General features: G+C 39.9%; 1 protein-coding gene across 1 annotated transcript in view; it reads left to right on the top strand.

Moving 5' to 3' along the window:
* cdh22 (cadherin 22) overlaps positions 1 to 16,513 on the top strand; it is a 63,432-nt gene extending 46,919 nt beyond the window's left edge. The window contains exons 9-11 of the mRNA XM_030778201.1: positions 1,738 to 1,855; positions 8,216 to 8,467; positions 15,996 to 16,513. Of these exons, the coding sequence (XP_030634061.1) occupies positions 1,738 to 1,855; positions 8,216 to 8,467; positions 15,996 to 16,513 (888 nt within the window). The remainder of the gene's footprint in view (positions 1 to 1,737; positions 1,856 to 8,215; positions 8,468 to 15,995) is intronic.
* Positions 16,514 to 18,350: the final 1,837 nt, after the last annotated feature.

Genomic DNA, 18,350 nt, shown 5'->3' with positions numbered 1-18,350 from the left:
AAACATTTGGTAGAAGTGACTGTGAACATTTTTTTTTTTTTTTACTTTTCCAAATATAACTTCACATTTACATTTACTTTTCTACACACTACTCGTCTTAAAGCTTCTATCAGGTCAGTTTGGTCGGTTCAGTTCTTTGCATCAGTTAAGCATTGTATTCATGAGATATGTTTATGTGTGTGTGTGTGTGTGTGTGTGTGTACGGGAACAACAGAGAGAGAGAGAGAGAGAGAGAGAGATTGTGCCTTTAATGAACAACACTCTGACCACATTCTGCACAGAGTGATGGCTGTAGCTGTCCAAGGTGCTGAATTCCTCTCAGCGGAAGCCTTCACTGCAGCTGCACCACACTGTCACTCAAATATATTTTATTCCCATCTCTAATTAGCTGTTTAGTCCAATTAACAGCAAACCTCTGCCAAAAATACATCACATTTCAGCTTGAATTCTCACCCGGACTCACACTTCAAAGCCAGAGAGAGAGAGGGATCAGAAAAGAGCGAGAGGTGGTGTAAAGAGTGAGAGACAGAGAGGAGAAATTCCAACGCCCTTAATTTTGTTCTTCGATTTTAAAAGAGGCAGTGGTTTTGAAAAGTGAGGACTTTAAAGGCATACTATAATTGCTTGATTTCTCTGCCCTGGGAGTTGTCTGTTGCCGAAACCCACAGTACCCTATCGCACATCCTGTCCTCCAGGAAAGAAATGGCATTAAAAAACGTCACTTTGTCACTCCAAAAATCTCCCTCTTTAATCCCTCTGAAGAGTGTCACTCAGAAGACGACGGCTGTTTGTCGCAAGTCTCATTTTAGCATGTGCAGCTACTGAGAACATCGTGTCCTTGCCTTTTCTTTATGTGTGTGTGTGTGTGTGTGTGAGTGATTGTAAGAGAGAGAAAGTGAGAGATAGAATGAAAGAGAGAATAAGGGAGAGAGAATGAGCCTTTTTTGTATCTGTTCGTCTTTGTAAGAGAATGCCTCTGTATGACTTTGTTCAGACTTTAGAAGTGAGATAGAGAAGGGGGAGAAAAGGAGGGGGAATGGAGAATTGCACTGGGAAATGTTTTGGACTCCCTTAATTTCCAATTTGGATTTTCCTCTGCCTCCCCTCTAAGAGCGGCATCAATTCTGCATGAGTCTATTGACACGCCTATAATGAGAAAAAGAGCAATAACCCAGTGTGGGATCTGAGCCTGATTTGCCTCAAGTGTCTCCCTTTCCTCTCTCTCTCTCTCTCTCTCTCTCTCTGCTCTCTTCTTACTCTCTCTCTTTCATGTTCTCTCTCCCTCACTCCCCCTCTCTGTCTCTCTGTCTGTCTCTCTGTCCCTCTCTCTCTCTTTCTCACTCACTCACTCTCTCACTCTCTCTGACTCTCTTTTGCTCTTTAAACACATCCTTCAGTTGTTTTACATGATCTTGATAATTTAATAACTGTGACTGATTTCATAAATACTCAACAGAAGTGCCTATTTTTCCCTTTTGTGATCTGTGGTGCCTTGATTTATGGCGAGAATAGGATTCATCAGAGGTTGACGACATAGCCTGATTTCAGCCACTGCCAGTAATGGAGCACCAGTGTGTAAATTACCATCAAGAACATGTCTGGAAATGAAGAGAAAAAAAAAGAAAGAAGAAAAGCTGACACTGAAGTGCACTTATCATGTTCTCTCTCTCTCTCTCTCTCTCTTTCTCTCTCTCTCTCTCTCTCTCTCTCTCTCTCTCTCCCTCCTCTCTTTTTCAGCTCATTCACACCATCAGTGTGGTGGACAGGGACGAGCCACAGTCTGGACATCGTTTTTACTTCACCTTGGCTCCTGAGGCCTCCAACAACCGCCACTTCACCCTGTGGGATGTCAAAGGTGAGGGATAAAGAGTGTTGATACTCTGCATTTCACCCCCACCCGAACTACGCCTACTACCACTCTATCCACCTCTGCTAATCCTCCTGCTGCTACTAAAACTACAGCTAAACTACATTTAGTGCTGTTATTGTTATTATCTATTACAAATACAACATCTGGACTACATCTAGTACTATCAGTATTATTATCTATTACTATCTATTATCTATCTATTATTAATACTATATTATTATTATTATTATTACCCATGTAATATAAATAATATAATATAATACTGTCTTAGGACAATAACAATCACTATTAGTATCGCAGCAACTAATACTGTTAAATATAGCTGTAACAGTTATGGGGTTCAATTAGATAACCTGCTAGGGAGAAGTAACAGAGTAGCTCCACCTGTTGATGGGCTGATGTAAAAAATAAGTTCTTTGACATTTGTGTTAGAAAAATGCCTTTTTCCTAGATTTCAACTCTACTGGACAAACAGCATAATAGTTACAGTCATTTTCACTAATGCATCTGCTAATGGAGTACTTAGTGACAAAATGGGAGCAGGCCAGTGTCGCGGTTACTCAGTGAAGCAAGACGCATGCGCTATGTAAATCTTTTAATTTGACACTGTCCAAGATCAAATAACAAAACAGGCCAAAGTTTGTTATATGAGAATCACACTTTCACAGGTAAGGCTAAGAATCAATAAGTTAAAAACAGAAATGGAGAGTAACAGGAAGATCAAGGAATTAAGAGTCTTCACAAAGAGCAGACAGAATAAATATAATAAATATAAATACTGTAGTCTTAATGAGTCCATGAATAGGGAACAGTCTGTATAAATACTGTAGTCTTAATGAGTCCATGAAGAGGGAACAGTCTGTATAAATACTGTAGTCTTAATGAGTCCATGAAGAGGGAACAGTCTGTATAAATGCTGTTGTTGTAATGAGTCCATGAACAGGGAACAGTCTGTATAAATACTGTAGTCTTAATGAGTCCATGAACAGGGAACAGTCTGTATAAGTACTGTAGTCTTAATGAGTCCATGAAGCGGGAACAGTCTGTATAAATACTGTAGTCTTAATGAGTCCATGAAGAGGGAACAGTCTGTATAAATACTGTAGTCTTAATGAGTCCATGAACAGGGAACAGTCTTAATGAGTCCATGAACAGGGAACAGTCTGTATAAGTACTGTAGTCTTAATGAGTCCATGAAGCGGGAACAGTCTGTATAAATACTGTAGTCTTAATGAGTCCATGAACAGGGAACAGTCTGTATAAATACTGTAGTCTTAATGAGTCCATGAAGAGGGAACAGGCTGTATACATACTGTAGTCTTAATGAGTCCATGAAGCGGGAACAGTCTGTATAAATACTGTAGTCTTAATGAGTCCATGAAGAGGGAACGGTCTGTATAAATACTGTAGTCTTAATGAGTCCATGAAGAGGGAACGGTCTGTATAACTACTGTAGTCTTAATGAGTCCATGAAGAGGGAACGGTCTGTATAACTACTGTAGTCTTAATGAGTCTATGAACAGTGAACAGCTGAACCTGACTATTAGTCAATGAGTTGATCTGACTGGTGATTAATAAACTGGCGAATCTGAACATGGATACACTAAGTCAGAAGGAGGTAGAGATGAAGGCGCAACAATGTAGTTTTGTTGACAGTCAAGCAGTGATCATTCAGTAGTATTTGGTGATAGTGAAATTTATTTCTCACAAATTTTGCACCCTTATGAAATCATTAATCTCTGAGCCAAAGATGAAAATTGTCCAATATAGGAAAGGGTACACTAGTTCAAAGTTGCTTTAACACTGTCATACCCTCTATTTGCATCTGAACTCCAAAGTCATAGATCGTTTATAAAGGAAGAAACACACCATGTCTCATGATGATTGGCCATTGCTAAATCCTCTTAATGGATATTGTTATCTTATTGGTCGATGGTGACCATGTTCCTGAAGTACCCATTTGCACATCAGGGATACAATTTAATCCTTAAACACTAACTCATACAAATAAGAGTTTTACATTTATTTATCTGCCATAATGACTCCTTGTGGCTGAAATGTACACAATTTTGCATGTGAGTTTGCAATCACACACAGAAAATGTCACTCAGATCTGGTGAAAGTAGCAGAATTCATTCCAAAAAGAAACATATTTTTGTGAAATAGACCTCACCCACAAGAAATCATTGACTTGTTGTGGCCGTATGCTTTCAATGACAAATTTTAGATTGGAGAGTTTTGCTGGGGCACACCCATAGATGAGAGTTGAAAAAATGTGACAAAAATTGGATGTATGCTGTGGAAAGAGCGATGAACAAAAAAAGGATTTAAATAGTGGTGAAATTCTAGTTTGGCAAACCTGAACAGAAGTAAGGTGAATCAGACGTCCTCAAGCCAGGTGGGTCTTCTCTGTGACCCATGGTTTGGATTCATGGCCCAAAGAGTTTTTTTATACTATGTGGCAAATTGTTTGGCTAATCATGGCATTTTTCATATCCTGGATAGTCATGACTCTCAGAAATACCTTCCAAGCTTGATAACACAACACAGTGTGTGTGTGTTTCCACGTGAAAATTGGACAGTACAGAACAGACTGAGTGAAATGCATGATGGAATATATGAAAAGAAAAGTGACAGCAATTTACAAAATTGGGCTTTTTTTCCTGGCCTTTAAAGTGTTTTTAAGAAATAATTGATCAAAATGGTTTGAATTTTTTGGGGTCTTAGTTAGAATTACCTCTGACTGCTTGTCTGAGATAAGTGTTTGAACATATGAAGTTTAATGTTAAGGCACTGGAGACTGAACTCAATTCAGTGCTTATGGACAGCTTTCCTTTACACCTTCGTGATGCCTCATTCACAGCAGAACATCTCTCATGCTGACAAGCCCATCTGCCTCGACAGAATCTCTTTGTTATATGAAGATATGGACTGACAATTGAAGCACTGTATTAGCTGCTTAATGGTCCAAATGAATTGAAATAATTATGTGTTGGAAACAAGTGTCTGTTCAATTGACACAGAAGATCCTCAATTCCTGTGGTTTTTTTTTTCTCTCTTCAACCCCAACCTCAACCTCCCCTAAGAGTGCTTGGCTCTTTAGAGACGTGTACATAAGTGAATGTGACGTGTGGGTAAATCAAAATTGATCTGACCCAATGAAAATGTCAAGAGAGGGAGCAACGGAAATGTCAGAGCAGTACATGAGGCCAGCCGGGTGTACACACACACACACACACACACACACACACGCATGCTCCTTAGCAAAGGCCTTCACAGAGGGGCACCAGGTTTGTAGATAACACATACAGACGCAACACATATATACATTTGTAAATGTAAAAAACTTTTTGTCATTTTCTCTTAGCACAGCTGGGAAACATCTGAAAATGTATTCACTCCCCCAAAAAACATTTTTCTGACATAGTCTTTAATAGACACTCTATCACTCTAATTCTTTGTCTCCTCTCCACTCAAAGTAAACGCACGCACGCACACACACACACACACACACACACACACACACACATACACTTTTTTTTATACACCCACCTCCCTCTTTTTCCCCTCCCTCCATACTTCTGTTTCATGGACACATTTGTCAACCTGTCAGAAGCGATCTGTCACTTTTTCCTTTCACCATTGCGGTTCCACAGTGCATTCTGTCTCACTGAGCTTTGACACATGAGGACAAACATACGCTTTTCTCATGCCTCAAAAACTTTTTCAGTCATCACTAACATCACTTTTTCTCTGTTTTGTGTGTAAGTGTGTGTGTGTGTGTGTGTGTTTTTGTCATTGGTGGAGCTCTCCTTTTTGAGATATTATTAAATTAGTCTTCTGGCAGGATTTTGAATGACAATGCCACACCTCGGAGAGTTAGTCACTCGGCACATACACAGATTTTGATTGACGAGCCTACAAAACCCATTTTGCCTTGTCATTGCAGACAGCCCACCAAGATATTGTCAATAGTCTATTGTGTTTCTTTGTGGATGAATTCTGTTCTCTATGCTCATCTCTGTGGTATACGCTCACCAGAATATGTTTAATATCCAGATTAGTCACACTCGCGTTCTAGGTTCTTCGGGAAAACAACGTTATTTGCCCATACATAATCAATACCATGACCACTGGTTAGTGCATTGCACATGCATGAACCAACCCGAGCTTGGATCAGTGATTATTGACTATGAATGCATACACACTGTTCAAATATATACATACAAATAGATGCATATGCTTACTGAACTATTGCAATACACTATCACATCTCACGTTTGTACTTTGGAAATTTAAGAGGGATTGGAAACGGGTAAACCTTTTTTTCCCCAATTCAAAAGGTGAAGAAGCAGTTAGAACTGACCCAAAAAAAACAGGTGGTAATTCAAAATGTCCTCCATTGGTATTGCTGTTTGTTTGTCTCTTCTAAAAGAAATCTATAAGTTGATTACATTGGAGGACATGCAAGAGTGGTTTTAATGCTAATGCAGGTTTCCAAACTGCAGAGTGATTTATTTATTTATTTGTTTTGTTTATTTTGTTTGTTGTCTTGTTTGTTTGAGCAGATTAAGTTAATGTGGAAGCGAGGATACTTGTCATTCCTGACTACTAAGCGTTCACTGTGGAGCTGTTAAAATACTTCAGGACTGGTGTCAGTATGCAGCCAATCACAGGTTGGGGGCAGTCTCAGAGACCAGGGCTACAGTAGCAACACTACTCTCAAATGAAATATACATTTGCACCTCATTTGCCCTAAGAACCTGTAGATTTACTTAGAGACTCTGAAACAACTGCATCGTAGCCCATCTTTCTATTCAAGATTTTCTGAACACAAAGAATGGCTTAAAGCAGCATCAAAGTAACATTGCATGTGTAATGTTTGAGTAATACCACATTGGTCAGTATTACATGGTTACCAGAATGAAGAATACAGAGCTGCTGCATTTTATTGTCAACTCATCAGCAACATGTAACAAGCTCATACCACATTAGTTCAACATGAGACTGCCATCCTGGGAGTGTTAGAAATGCTCGTAGATATTGATATAATGTGTATTCAGATACCGTCAATATCCTGGCTCCACCACCATTTTACATTACTTTCTATAACATGACTTTTTTTTTTTTTAACTTTTAGTCTGTTTTGTGTATGATGTTGGCTGAACTTGGTATAATTCTGAACCCATGTCAAAACTTATATTTTCCACCCTGAAGGCAGGGAGGTTGTTTTTTTTCCCCCTAAAATAAGAGAGAGGAGATATTCAGTGCTGCGATTAGATTCATTGTACAGTGTTCTCTTGGTCGTGTATCATGCAGTCTGTATTTATGAGAACGACAGCACCTTTTGTGAGAAGATTTACAGACTTAGTCAAGCTCCGTTGTCAGCGAGCTTTTACTCAGCAAAAAATTCCTGTTCCCTCCTCCACCAAACACAGATCTGCTAAAACGAGCATTATTTATCAGGGTGTTGGGCTATGGCTGTGAAAATGACAGTGAAATATCCACCTTTATGATGGATGGCGGAGTTGCTGCTATGCAAGTCCATCACTAGGGCCATGCAGTTTTTAAACTGCGTTTGGTTGGGTTTGTGGAAACTCCATTGTGTCTCTCTCATTCATCTCACTGCTTTCACTTACACTCCCTATCTGCAAAGCTCAGGAACCATTTGGGCTTATTTTGGCTCTAGCTTATCTCTTTCCTTTTTTTTTCTTTTCATTTCATTCCTCTATCATTCTCCCCTCTAAATAAGTGAATACACTGAACAGCAAATATAAATGTTTCTGAGAAGTAGTGGAAAACTGAAGGCAGTTTGAAGATCTGTATCATGAGTGAAAATTCTTTGAATTTTGCTTAATTGACACTTCTGAATGGACAAATAATACTCGACAAATCATGCTTTATTCCTTATAAAATTACTAGTCATTATTCCATCTTTGCCTCATGAAAATTGGGTGAGAGAGCAGTAAAATGTGTTTCTTTCACTAATATGGAGATCAGCTAATGGCTTGTAGGTTTTGAAATGTTTTAATATACTCAGTTTTATCTTTTCATTTAATGATTTTCCATTAATTAACAAGAACAAATGTGTTGAGTGATGCACTTGCCCGTAAGTTATTCACCACAGAAGCTGACAACTAAATTAAAAATGCTCTTAAAATGTGACTTTTAATTTTTTTCTTTGTAAAACCTAAGTGAAAACTCTGTCTTGGTCTCACATTACACACGTCTACATAAACTCTCATATCTGCTGTTAATTTTCGATCAATTAGCAGAAACTGAGCTCTTCCAGGGTCTTACCACCTTTCTCATCTTCTTCTTCTTCTACTCATTTTTAATGGGCAGATAACACAGCGGGCATTAGGACCCAGCGGTCTGGGTTTAACCGTCAGGAGCAGAACATCTACCTGCTCCCCATCCTGGTGGTAGACAGCGGACCTCCTGCCCTCAGCAGCACGGGCACGCTCACCATCCACGTGTGCGGATGTGACACGGACGGAGCCATCCAGTCCTGCAACGCCACAGCCTACGTCATGTCTGCGGCCCTGAGCCCCGGTGCTCTCATCGCTCTCCTCGTCTGCGTACTAATCCTCATCGGTAAGTCCTCAGAACATCACTCAATCACCTCGCCACATCTAATCTCACTCACGCATAATCTGAAACATAATCTCAAAATTGATCAGAGCTTGTCGCGTGTCTAATCCTGATCAGCGAGACTGCTCTCTCAGTGGCTCGGCACCGACCTTAATGTTTTTAGTTGAGATTTAAAATGATTTAATAACCTGAAAACAGATGATGATTCAGTATGTTCTTTTTGTTGATCCGTAAAAAGATGGCTCTTCATTTATTTTTGTTTGTAATCTGCTAGTTTTGGAGAAGTTGTGAATATTTAGTTATGACATATCCAATGCTTTTGTTTTATTTTGTTGTTTTCCCACAAGAGACTGAGTGTACGCCCATATGATTGTGTTAACACAGAGCCCATATGATTGTGAAAACTATTCACAAGCTTGGTGACACATGATTTTTGATGGTCTACACAGAGTTTCTGTTGAGATTTTTGCACATAATTACAACAGTTTAGAGTGACCTAAGTTATATGCAGACTTGAATCTATTGACTATGCGGCCAGGTGAATAAGAAATATTTTAACGCATATAGAAGGAAAAACATGCTCTCTCTTTCTGTCTCCCTCTCTCTCTTGTTCTGTCTGTCTGTCTGTCTCTCTCTCTCTCTCTCCCTCTCTTTTCTCTCATATATACTCATAAACATCAGCACACACACACCACTTCACTGATTCCTCTGCCTTTGCCAGTGGCCTTTTAATGGCTCACGTCCACTTTGAAAGCTGGATTTCCTTGTGAGTTTGAATCGGATGCAGAAAGTTATAAAGTAGGAGCAAAATGACAAAAAAGACAATCAATTTTTCATTCTCACGCTTAGCAACTTGCTTACTGGACATCCTTTTTCGTGGGTAAAAAACGGAGAGACAGAGAGAGAGAGAGAAAGTATGAGAGATATAGAGAGATAGACAGAGAGAGAGAGAAAGTGAGTGTGTTTTTGAGGGAGATAGCCGCTACAGTGTAAGGATCTATGAATGACATCATAGCACTTTGCAGGAAAGAGGAGGACCAAAGAGCGGATGAATGGATGTACTCTCTTGCTCGGAAAAGAGCCGCCTCAGCAGCACAGTCCCCCCGGAATACTCGCTCCGCTTTAAATAGGCCCAACTTTCCAGACATTCCCACGTACAGGCACTCAGCATCCTCTCAATCTCTTCTCTTTGAGCAGGCTGCAGAGAGGGTCTGAGCTATCTTCTCTCAATGTTTTATGAACACTCTTGTTCTCTCTCACTCACTCACTCACTCGTTCACTCACTCACTTTCTGTCTCTCTCTCTCTCTCTGCTCCAAAACCTTGTGGTCTCAGAGAGAGAGAGAGAGAGAGAAAAAAACTCAAGCTTAGCTTAAGTTTAGCTGAGTTCCTCCTGTTCACTCACTCTTCCTCTTTTTCTTCTCCTTTTCCTTTTGGTATACATTGTCAAGGCAATCATGTTTTGTTTTCTTTTCTTTTCTTTTACCCATGAAGGACCTGCTCAGAGCTCATCTGATTTGGTAACTTCTCAGATACGCCTCAAATCACCTTAATAAACCTTCAGACAAAAAAGGGAATTATGTTTTAATCCTGTTTAAAACACGTTAATTACACTTCTGCCATCACCTCAAATCCAAAATCATTATCATAAACTGTCTAGTCACTGGCCACACAGTGTCTCTTAGACAATTCAGAATAATCATATTAAATAAACCTCTAAACCAATGCTTTGATCTGTAAGATGACTTGACTGTGATTGCGAACATTGATTATTTAAACACAGAATAATATTTGAACTATTAAAATATAATGTAATGTAGAAAATGATAATTATGTGTTGTAAAGCGTCTGTTATCACTCAGAATGCTGTCTGAATGGCAAAAAGCCCGGTTAGGTATTGCCAATCACAGAGGGATTAGAGTTTGAGACTCTGGTGAATGAGAATGGACAGCTCATCTCTAGAGGGGCCAGTGAAACTATTACTGTGTAAAGAGAGAGCAAACTGGACCTCGCACAGTGAATCTGTAAGACCTCTCTCACTCACCCCTGCTCAACGACCCACGCCTACAAATAACAACGACTAACAACAGTTATACGTGTGACAGTCTATAGCACAGGCACATATACACACACACACACAAACACACACACACACACACACACACACTCACACACACACACACACACACACACACACACACATATTCTGTCCCTTGCCACACCCAGTGAGATCAGCAAGAATGGCATGATGATGAGGCAAAATGAAAACAAATTTGGATCTAATTACCACCAAACAAACACTCTCTCCATCAGTTTCACTGGGAGCGTGATGTGACAGATCCGTTTGGGCGAGGTGCGGCATCTGCGCACATCCGTCCCAATTACGCCCCATCTGCCGTGATGCCCAGAGCCCTCCTGGTGAGCCGCAAGTGGCTCAGGGCTATGTTAGACCCCAGCCTGTCTGCACTGCTTACTGCATGGGAGGTGTTTCCAGAGCCAGGTACAACGGTTCACCTCTGCAGTCCCTGGGCTTCTGTATCACAGGAGAACTGAGGTGATGTTGGTGAGACAGGACTATCTGGAGGGGGTCTGAGGTCCCGATCAAAGCTGATTTGAGAGCGATTAGCTGCTAATTTTGGATAGAGAGGATGTCCTTTTTGAAACGGATCTCTTTTGTTTCGATTGCAGGAAGGGTATATTACCATTTCGATAGACTGCATGTCATAGTGGTGATACTGACTGTCAGTCATATCGGTGTTACAGAAGCCTATGTCTGTTTGTGTGACAAATGTTTACCAGTTATGTTCTGAGATCCAGTCTACTACTACTGTTGAACATTACAATATGTTGTACTCTATGATTGATTGCTAATCCAGATTAAGCTTTACCATTTTACATCAGATACATTCACATTGTCACAAACAGCTATAAAGATATTAAAACAGCATCCGATAAGTCTGTTGCAGAAATGGGTGAAACTCACAACTGTCTTGTCAGGGCAGCTTATCTTCTTAAAAACAGTTTTGCAAGAAAGGACAAAGAGACACAAAAAAACCACACACACACACACGCACACACAGATACACCTGCATGTGCAGTAAATACTTAAAAAAAGCAAGAAAGCATTATTTTGGCATGAAACACAGATCACTTTATCAGATAGTAGCCTTCAGCTAGCCCTGAGCCTGCTCTGAGAGATTTAACAAACACGTTCACAGGCTGTTTGGGTATTCTGACTGCATGAGGAGTTCCAACCCCAGCCTATTTTACTCAGCCTCCAGCCATTAGGAGTCTCCGATTGTTCTCAGATAGAAAAATGAAACAAAAGAGCTCTGTGGTCAAATACCTTCATTTTCTGTCTCATCTGTTGCAAGCGTTCGAAAAGACAAGGAGACAGATGGGGGAAGTTGATGCTCAGGGTTTTGTGTGTGTGTTTGTGTGCTTGTGCACATGCGTGTGTGTGTGAATGTGTGTGTGTGTGTGTGTGTGTGTGTTGGGCGTGTGTGTGAATGCCCTTCCCCCAGACCCCCCATAGTGTTATATTTCACATCATTTGCACTAGATACAGACAATTACATACACTCTCATACGTAAGTCATTTAAAGACATTATCATAGCTGTCACTAGATTTCTGGACACTCGCAGGAAGTATCTCTCTCTTTCTGTCTCTTTAAGGGTAAGAACAATGACAGATGGACACAGAAAAATCCACTGGCAAAACACAGTATAAGATATGAAGCTGGTGTTTTGTGTCTGTTTCCTTAAAAGCAAACCACAGAAATATGCCATTTAGGTGTGTTATACAGTGATATCTTTCACCGTCATAAGCTTGGGCTGATGTTATGTTTATGTGTGTTTGCAGTTATGGCTTGTATAACTGGAAGAGTGTTCTCAAGGCTAGTCTGGACTACAAATCTCTATATTATATGAGAGCTGCTAAAGTCAACGGCATGGCAAACACAGCAGTTGCGTTCTCTTTGCCTGTAACACACTTGTATGCTCTTCTATCTGGCAGCGGTCCAAACCTAGCCCACTTCCCTAATGCTCCAAATGAGATATATGTCTCTCCGTCTGCCATTGCATATCTGCATATATTTCATATGGCAGCTGGTGGTGGGCTAGTGCGCTAGTGTATCAAACCACATACAGAAAGGCAAGAACGAAAGAAGGAAAAAAAAGGTAGAAACAAAGAAAGAGAGAAGGGAATAGTTAGTGGAACAGATACAGTTGGAAAGCCCAGGAAAGGAGTAACTAACACAAGAGATTATTGTTTTCATATCTGTACTGTTACCTTTCTCCTGTTTTTTTTTTTTCTTTTTCTTTCATGTTTGTGACTTTTGGTACGAGGCCTGATTGTTCTTATTAGCGTAGTTTCTCTTGAATGGGACTAATTTAACGTACTCTCCTACGCGTTTCTGCCTAACAATGAGCTCTGATTTGTAGCCCCCCCCCCCCCCTTTACTGCACTCATGCAGGTTTAAGCATACCAAATACGTCTCCATGGAATTCTAAAGCAAAAGAGTTCACGTTTTCAATTGTATTCCACTCATCAAAGTAGGCTGTAATGAGTTAAGGCTTGAATGGTGTTAAGTGTGGTTGCACCAGTTCCATGATATTCACTGAAGGTGGTGGAAAAGCCCATCATGAGTCACTTGTTGGACAAGTGAGTGTGAGAGAGAATCAGGTGTGTGTTAGGAATAATGGACTACAGTTAGAGGCTTCTCTAATAAAAGGACTTGGAATCTCAGTTTACATTTGGCTTCAGAGCAATGCATGCAGGTAAAGGCAGCCTGTCACCATTCAAACCCCAGCTCTGGCACATTTTGCTGACTGCAGCTGGGTGTCCAGGTGAATACAATTGGGCATGGCAGATGAACCAGGGTCCCTCTTCATCGTCATCAGAGGAGGTCACTACTGATCAGGAGCACATGTAGTTTCAGGCGGAGTTGATCTAGCAGTATTCTCCTTCAAACACATTACATTCCTTACAGTGCTACACACATCACAGGGTGGAAAAATGAATCATCTGCTTCACACAGGATAGCTTTATTCACCTTGCCTAAGGTGATTGCCATGTGAAATGAAGACCTCTGTGATTATAGAGAATAAAAACAATTACAACAACAACAACAACAACAACAACAATAACATCGGGGGCAAACAATGACAACAAAACAGCGTCACATCTACCAAATACATGTAGTGCAAAATACTTGAATTACTGGTAGAGTTTGTTAGCGAGTGGAGAAATTGTCACTACACTGGACAGCTCTAATTTCAGAATGGTGTATCAAATCCAGAGAGGTACCACAAGAATTAGAAACCAGTTAATTATAATGTGGAGTGATGAATAATTCAGATGAGTGTTGACCAAACGAAGAAACAAAAAGGACAATGAGCCCAAGAATATGCATATCGAAATGTCCATCTTTTTCCTTTTCTCTCCATCTGTTTAATTATTTTTGAGCAGTATTTCACTATTCTCTTAACTAATGGCCATCTTTCTTCAAAGAGCTTTCATCTCCCAGAATTCTCGTCACTCAGAGAGAGATGAAAGAGTGGAGCACTGACCCCAGACATCTTTCTTATCTGAGATTAAGAATGCCTACACATGGGACAATACTGTCCTTATCACATTTGTTCTCATTGCAAATGAATGACCTTTGATCACGCTTGTACTGCTGGACAAAGAAGACACACAGACACAGACACACACACACAACAAAGCCATACACACACACAGACATATACGCACACGCACATTCACTCACACATACATACACAAACACACAAACACACAGACACAAAGACACACAAACACACACACACACACACACACACACACACACGTGTGTACACACAGAAAAAAGGATTATCCCCAGCAACAACGCTCATGTTTTTGACTGAGATATCATTGTTCACTGAAGCATTCCCTCAGAATAAACACAAATTGTGTCTGGGGCGACTTCTGTCTGTATGTCACACTTATTTCAAACCTAACTCTTTGAGTTAGTGGTAGAGCAGTGGTAAAAATGTGATTTCTCTTGGCATTTTGTTTCCAAAGAGAACAGATCAATTTGATAGAATTTAGTGAGCAGGGACGAAGAAAGAATGAGTGGGAGTTTTCTAATCGTTAATGTAGGCACTAATTAAGAGAATTCTGCCAAGCTTAAAAGCTTGCTGATTTATGTGAAGGAATACAGCTTTTGTTTATCCACTGTCTCATTAGTGTATTAAATGATCCTTCTCAATTGTTTTCCTTTTTAATTCACACATAATTGAGTGCTCGTTATATTATATCTGTGGACCACCTTGGAGCTATGTTTTGTACAGTTTCATGCTATTGTAATTCTAAATACATTTTTCTTATGCATATGCTGACATTGAAAGATTAGCTGTCATTTAAGATGTTAGGTAAACATTTTGCGGTACATAAACTAAACTAACTGGGGATCATTTTTTCTATTTGAATTACATTTGTATATATTGTACTCATATTTTTATAAACAAATTACATTGTATATTATATATATACATTACCATTATATATAAATTACCTATTAGATATATTTATATATAAATTACATTTTCTTTCTCATCTTTTCAACAAACTGTGCCTTTCTCATCTGCATTAGCTGAAATGTTACAAAATGCATCATTTTCTCACTCAAATTTAGCTATACAAGTAATAAGTTCCCTTGCCACTCACCAATGCCAGTGTCATTCTGCTAATCTTCTTGTGTTCAACAGAGAGAGAGAGAGAGAGAGAGAATGACACAGAGGAAAGAGAGAGAGAGAGAGAGAGAGAATGACACAGAGGAGAGAGAGAGAGAGAGAGAGAGAGAGAGAATGACACAGAGGAAAGAGAGAGAGAGAGAGAGAGAGAGAGAGAGAGAGAGAGAATGACACAGAGGAGAGAGAGAGAGAGAGAGAGAGAGAGAGAGAGAGAGAGAGAATGACACAGAGGAGAGAGTGGGGACTCAAACCACAGAGGTCTCATTTGACATTTGCTCACTAATTCGACTGCTTACTTATTGGCCTAAGAAGATAAACGTGATGTTATTAGACCGTAATTATTAATCGAAAACACTTCATATTCCTGTACTCCACGGTATGCCCCATCCAGCTTGCAAGTTCACAAACGCCCTCTTTAAGCAGAGGTCCTGACCAAAAAACCTGAAACAAATAGAAAGCCATCATATATAGAACACAATGTCTTACTTGCCAGATACTGGTAGCCTAGTTATCTAGAGACACATGGCCAATATGAGATTTCTACCCTCTGAAAAATAAAACAAATGTTTGACATTTCACATATGAATTTATTAATTAATTTTGCATTTATAAATTTTGGAATTCATTATCAGCAGTGCACTGTGTTCTGTTGGAATCTGAGCTCAATCTCTCAGCAGTCTGCTAGAGAATTGTATGTAATGAATTCTTTGGTATCCCCAACCGTATACAGAGGACTTACATACTACTGAATTCTCTTCCTAACCCTGTTCTCTTTTTTTCCTTGTGCTCTTTCACAGTGCTGGTTCTTTTGATCCTGACTCTTAAACGGCACAGAAAGGGTCAGCGCATATCCGAGGATGAGGAGGATATGAGAGACAATGTCATTAAGTACAATGACGAAGGTGGGGGAGAGCAGGACACACAGGCCTATGACATGAGTGCCCTTCGTAGCCTCTACGACTTCCCAGAAGTCAAGAACTCAGATTCAGGCTCGGAGTTACGCGCCCTCCCTCAGTGGATCCAGGGCCGGGTGTCTGGTGATGGAGGAGCGGCTGACTTCTCCCTGTTCAAAGGTTACATCTGCAAGAAGGTGGAGCAGGCTGACGCTGACCTGTCCGTGCCGCCCTATGACTCTTTCCAGACGTACGCTTTCGAGGGCTCCAGTTCGCCCGCTCTCTCGCTAAGCTCCATCCATACCCTGTCCACCATTTCAGAGCAGGACTTCTCCTACCTCAGTGACTGGGGGCCCCGTTTCAGGCAGCTGGCTGGATACTATGCTCCCCAGGCGGGACAGCCTGAGGAGGAAGGCTCCTAGCACTGCCTCCCAGCTTATTTCCAACACCACCACCACCACCATAACACGCTGCCAGAAAACTCTCTAGATCCAGTCCCTCTGACAGCCCCATCCAAGCCCAGCTTAGTGTGACATCTCCAGGCTGATCTTGGCCAACAGCTCCCCTGTGATGATCTAGAAACTCAGTCACTCATGAGAGACTTCAGTGCCATACTTCATGGGAAAAAAAAGTTTTGTTTTGTTTTTTTTTTTTTGAAAATTTGTTGTCTGGGTTTTGGGTGGTAGAAAGTAATTTGGAACAGAGGATAAAAACCTGGGCGAAGCTCCAATAACCTATCACCTGTCAGACTGGGAAAGGAGCGCAAGGCAGCACCATATGCATCAAACAAAACTGCAGTTTTGCCACTCTTTTTTCTGTTCCTTTGTTCTTTTATTTCTTTTTTCACCCTCGTTTTGCCATCTGTAGTGACAAAGACTAGACACTTACATTTCGAGAAGAACAAATTTAACTGAGTGGGGGAAGAATGTTTTCCTCCTTGCCAAGGCAACCTATCCCTGAATAAATATGTATTTATTTAAAAAAAAAACAAAAAAACAAAAGAAAATATTTATGTATTTATTGCTTTTTATTTATTTATTTATTCATCGTTGTCATGGTATGGAATGCCAAAATGGACATAATTATGGAACAGCATTGAAGTCGATCGGATAAAAAAAAAAAAATGAAAAAGTCCATCCAGAGGAGAGAAATGGAAAAAAGAGGAATTTTTCCGTGGACTTCATCGTAATCCATGATGGATGCGACATTTGAGTCACAGGCAACAATACAGTCTTGAAAATATTTGTATTTATTTTTTAGGAGCAATTTTGTAAAAAGAGAAAATACAACCCAACGTCGGAAATAGGGAGAAAGAGAGAGAGAGATCAAGCGAAGGAGGGAAAAAGTGCCAATTCAAAGAAAGGATTGGTTTTAGGTCCTGAAATACATGTCTTGTATTGTGTTAACTCTTAAACCAACTATATGAGCTCACTTGTTGTGGATATAATGTGTTTACTTTTTTAAAATTATTTTCAAAACAACAAAAATCCTGTATTTCTTTTTTATTTATATGAGTTTATAAGTACAATGCACAATAAACACAAACAGGCTAAAGACATGAACATGGCAGTTATTTTTTAATTAGTGGTATTGGGTTCATATTCAAACATGCTTAAGGAATTCATGTTCATTCCAGAACTGTGAGTATGTTTCTACACTGGAATTCAGTTTACTTCTCTATGAGGTTTGATTCCTTTTGTTATGCTCAGTCTGTGTTCTAGGTTGTGGTTGATGAAGTGACGATTAAGGGACCCACATTTGATACCCAAGAACCTTTTAAATAAATGTCAACTCTAACATGCTGATGTACTGTAAATATACAAATGAAAATCAATAAATATTTAAGACTTTTCCAGGAAAAAAAAAGAACATGTCTCTTTTTGAATTTACAACCCACAGGGAAAATTCAGAGAGTGTGGACTCGGATATGCTTGTTTAACAGATGATGAAAGAGGTTTTATGTTGAGCTAGGTATGAGGGTGCTGTAATCTTAGCAAGATGTTGCTTAGTTTTCCAGCTCAGCAACGAATGGACCACTTTTTTCCTTTTTCTTTGAAGCTTGTCATGGTTTGTCTTTGATATATTATCCTTTTGGAAATTTTCACTGCCTGTGAGCAAGTCATCCAGGTCTTCAATATCACAAACAAGATATTCAGCTTGGCCCTTGAAAGCCACATGCTTTTCAGGGTATTTGTTCCAAGCATGCACGGTACTAAATAATTCAAATAGCATTAGCAGTTAGCATCTCCCTGGCTTGAG

This window comes from Chanos chanos, chromosome 6 (assembly GCF_902362185.1).
Source record: "Chanos chanos chromosome 6, fChaCha1.1, whole genome shotgun sequence".
NCBI lineage: Eukaryota > Metazoa > Chordata > Actinopteri > Gonorynchiformes > Chanidae > Chanos > Chanos chanos.
This window is presented reverse-complemented; position numbering and strand designations above follow the sequence as displayed.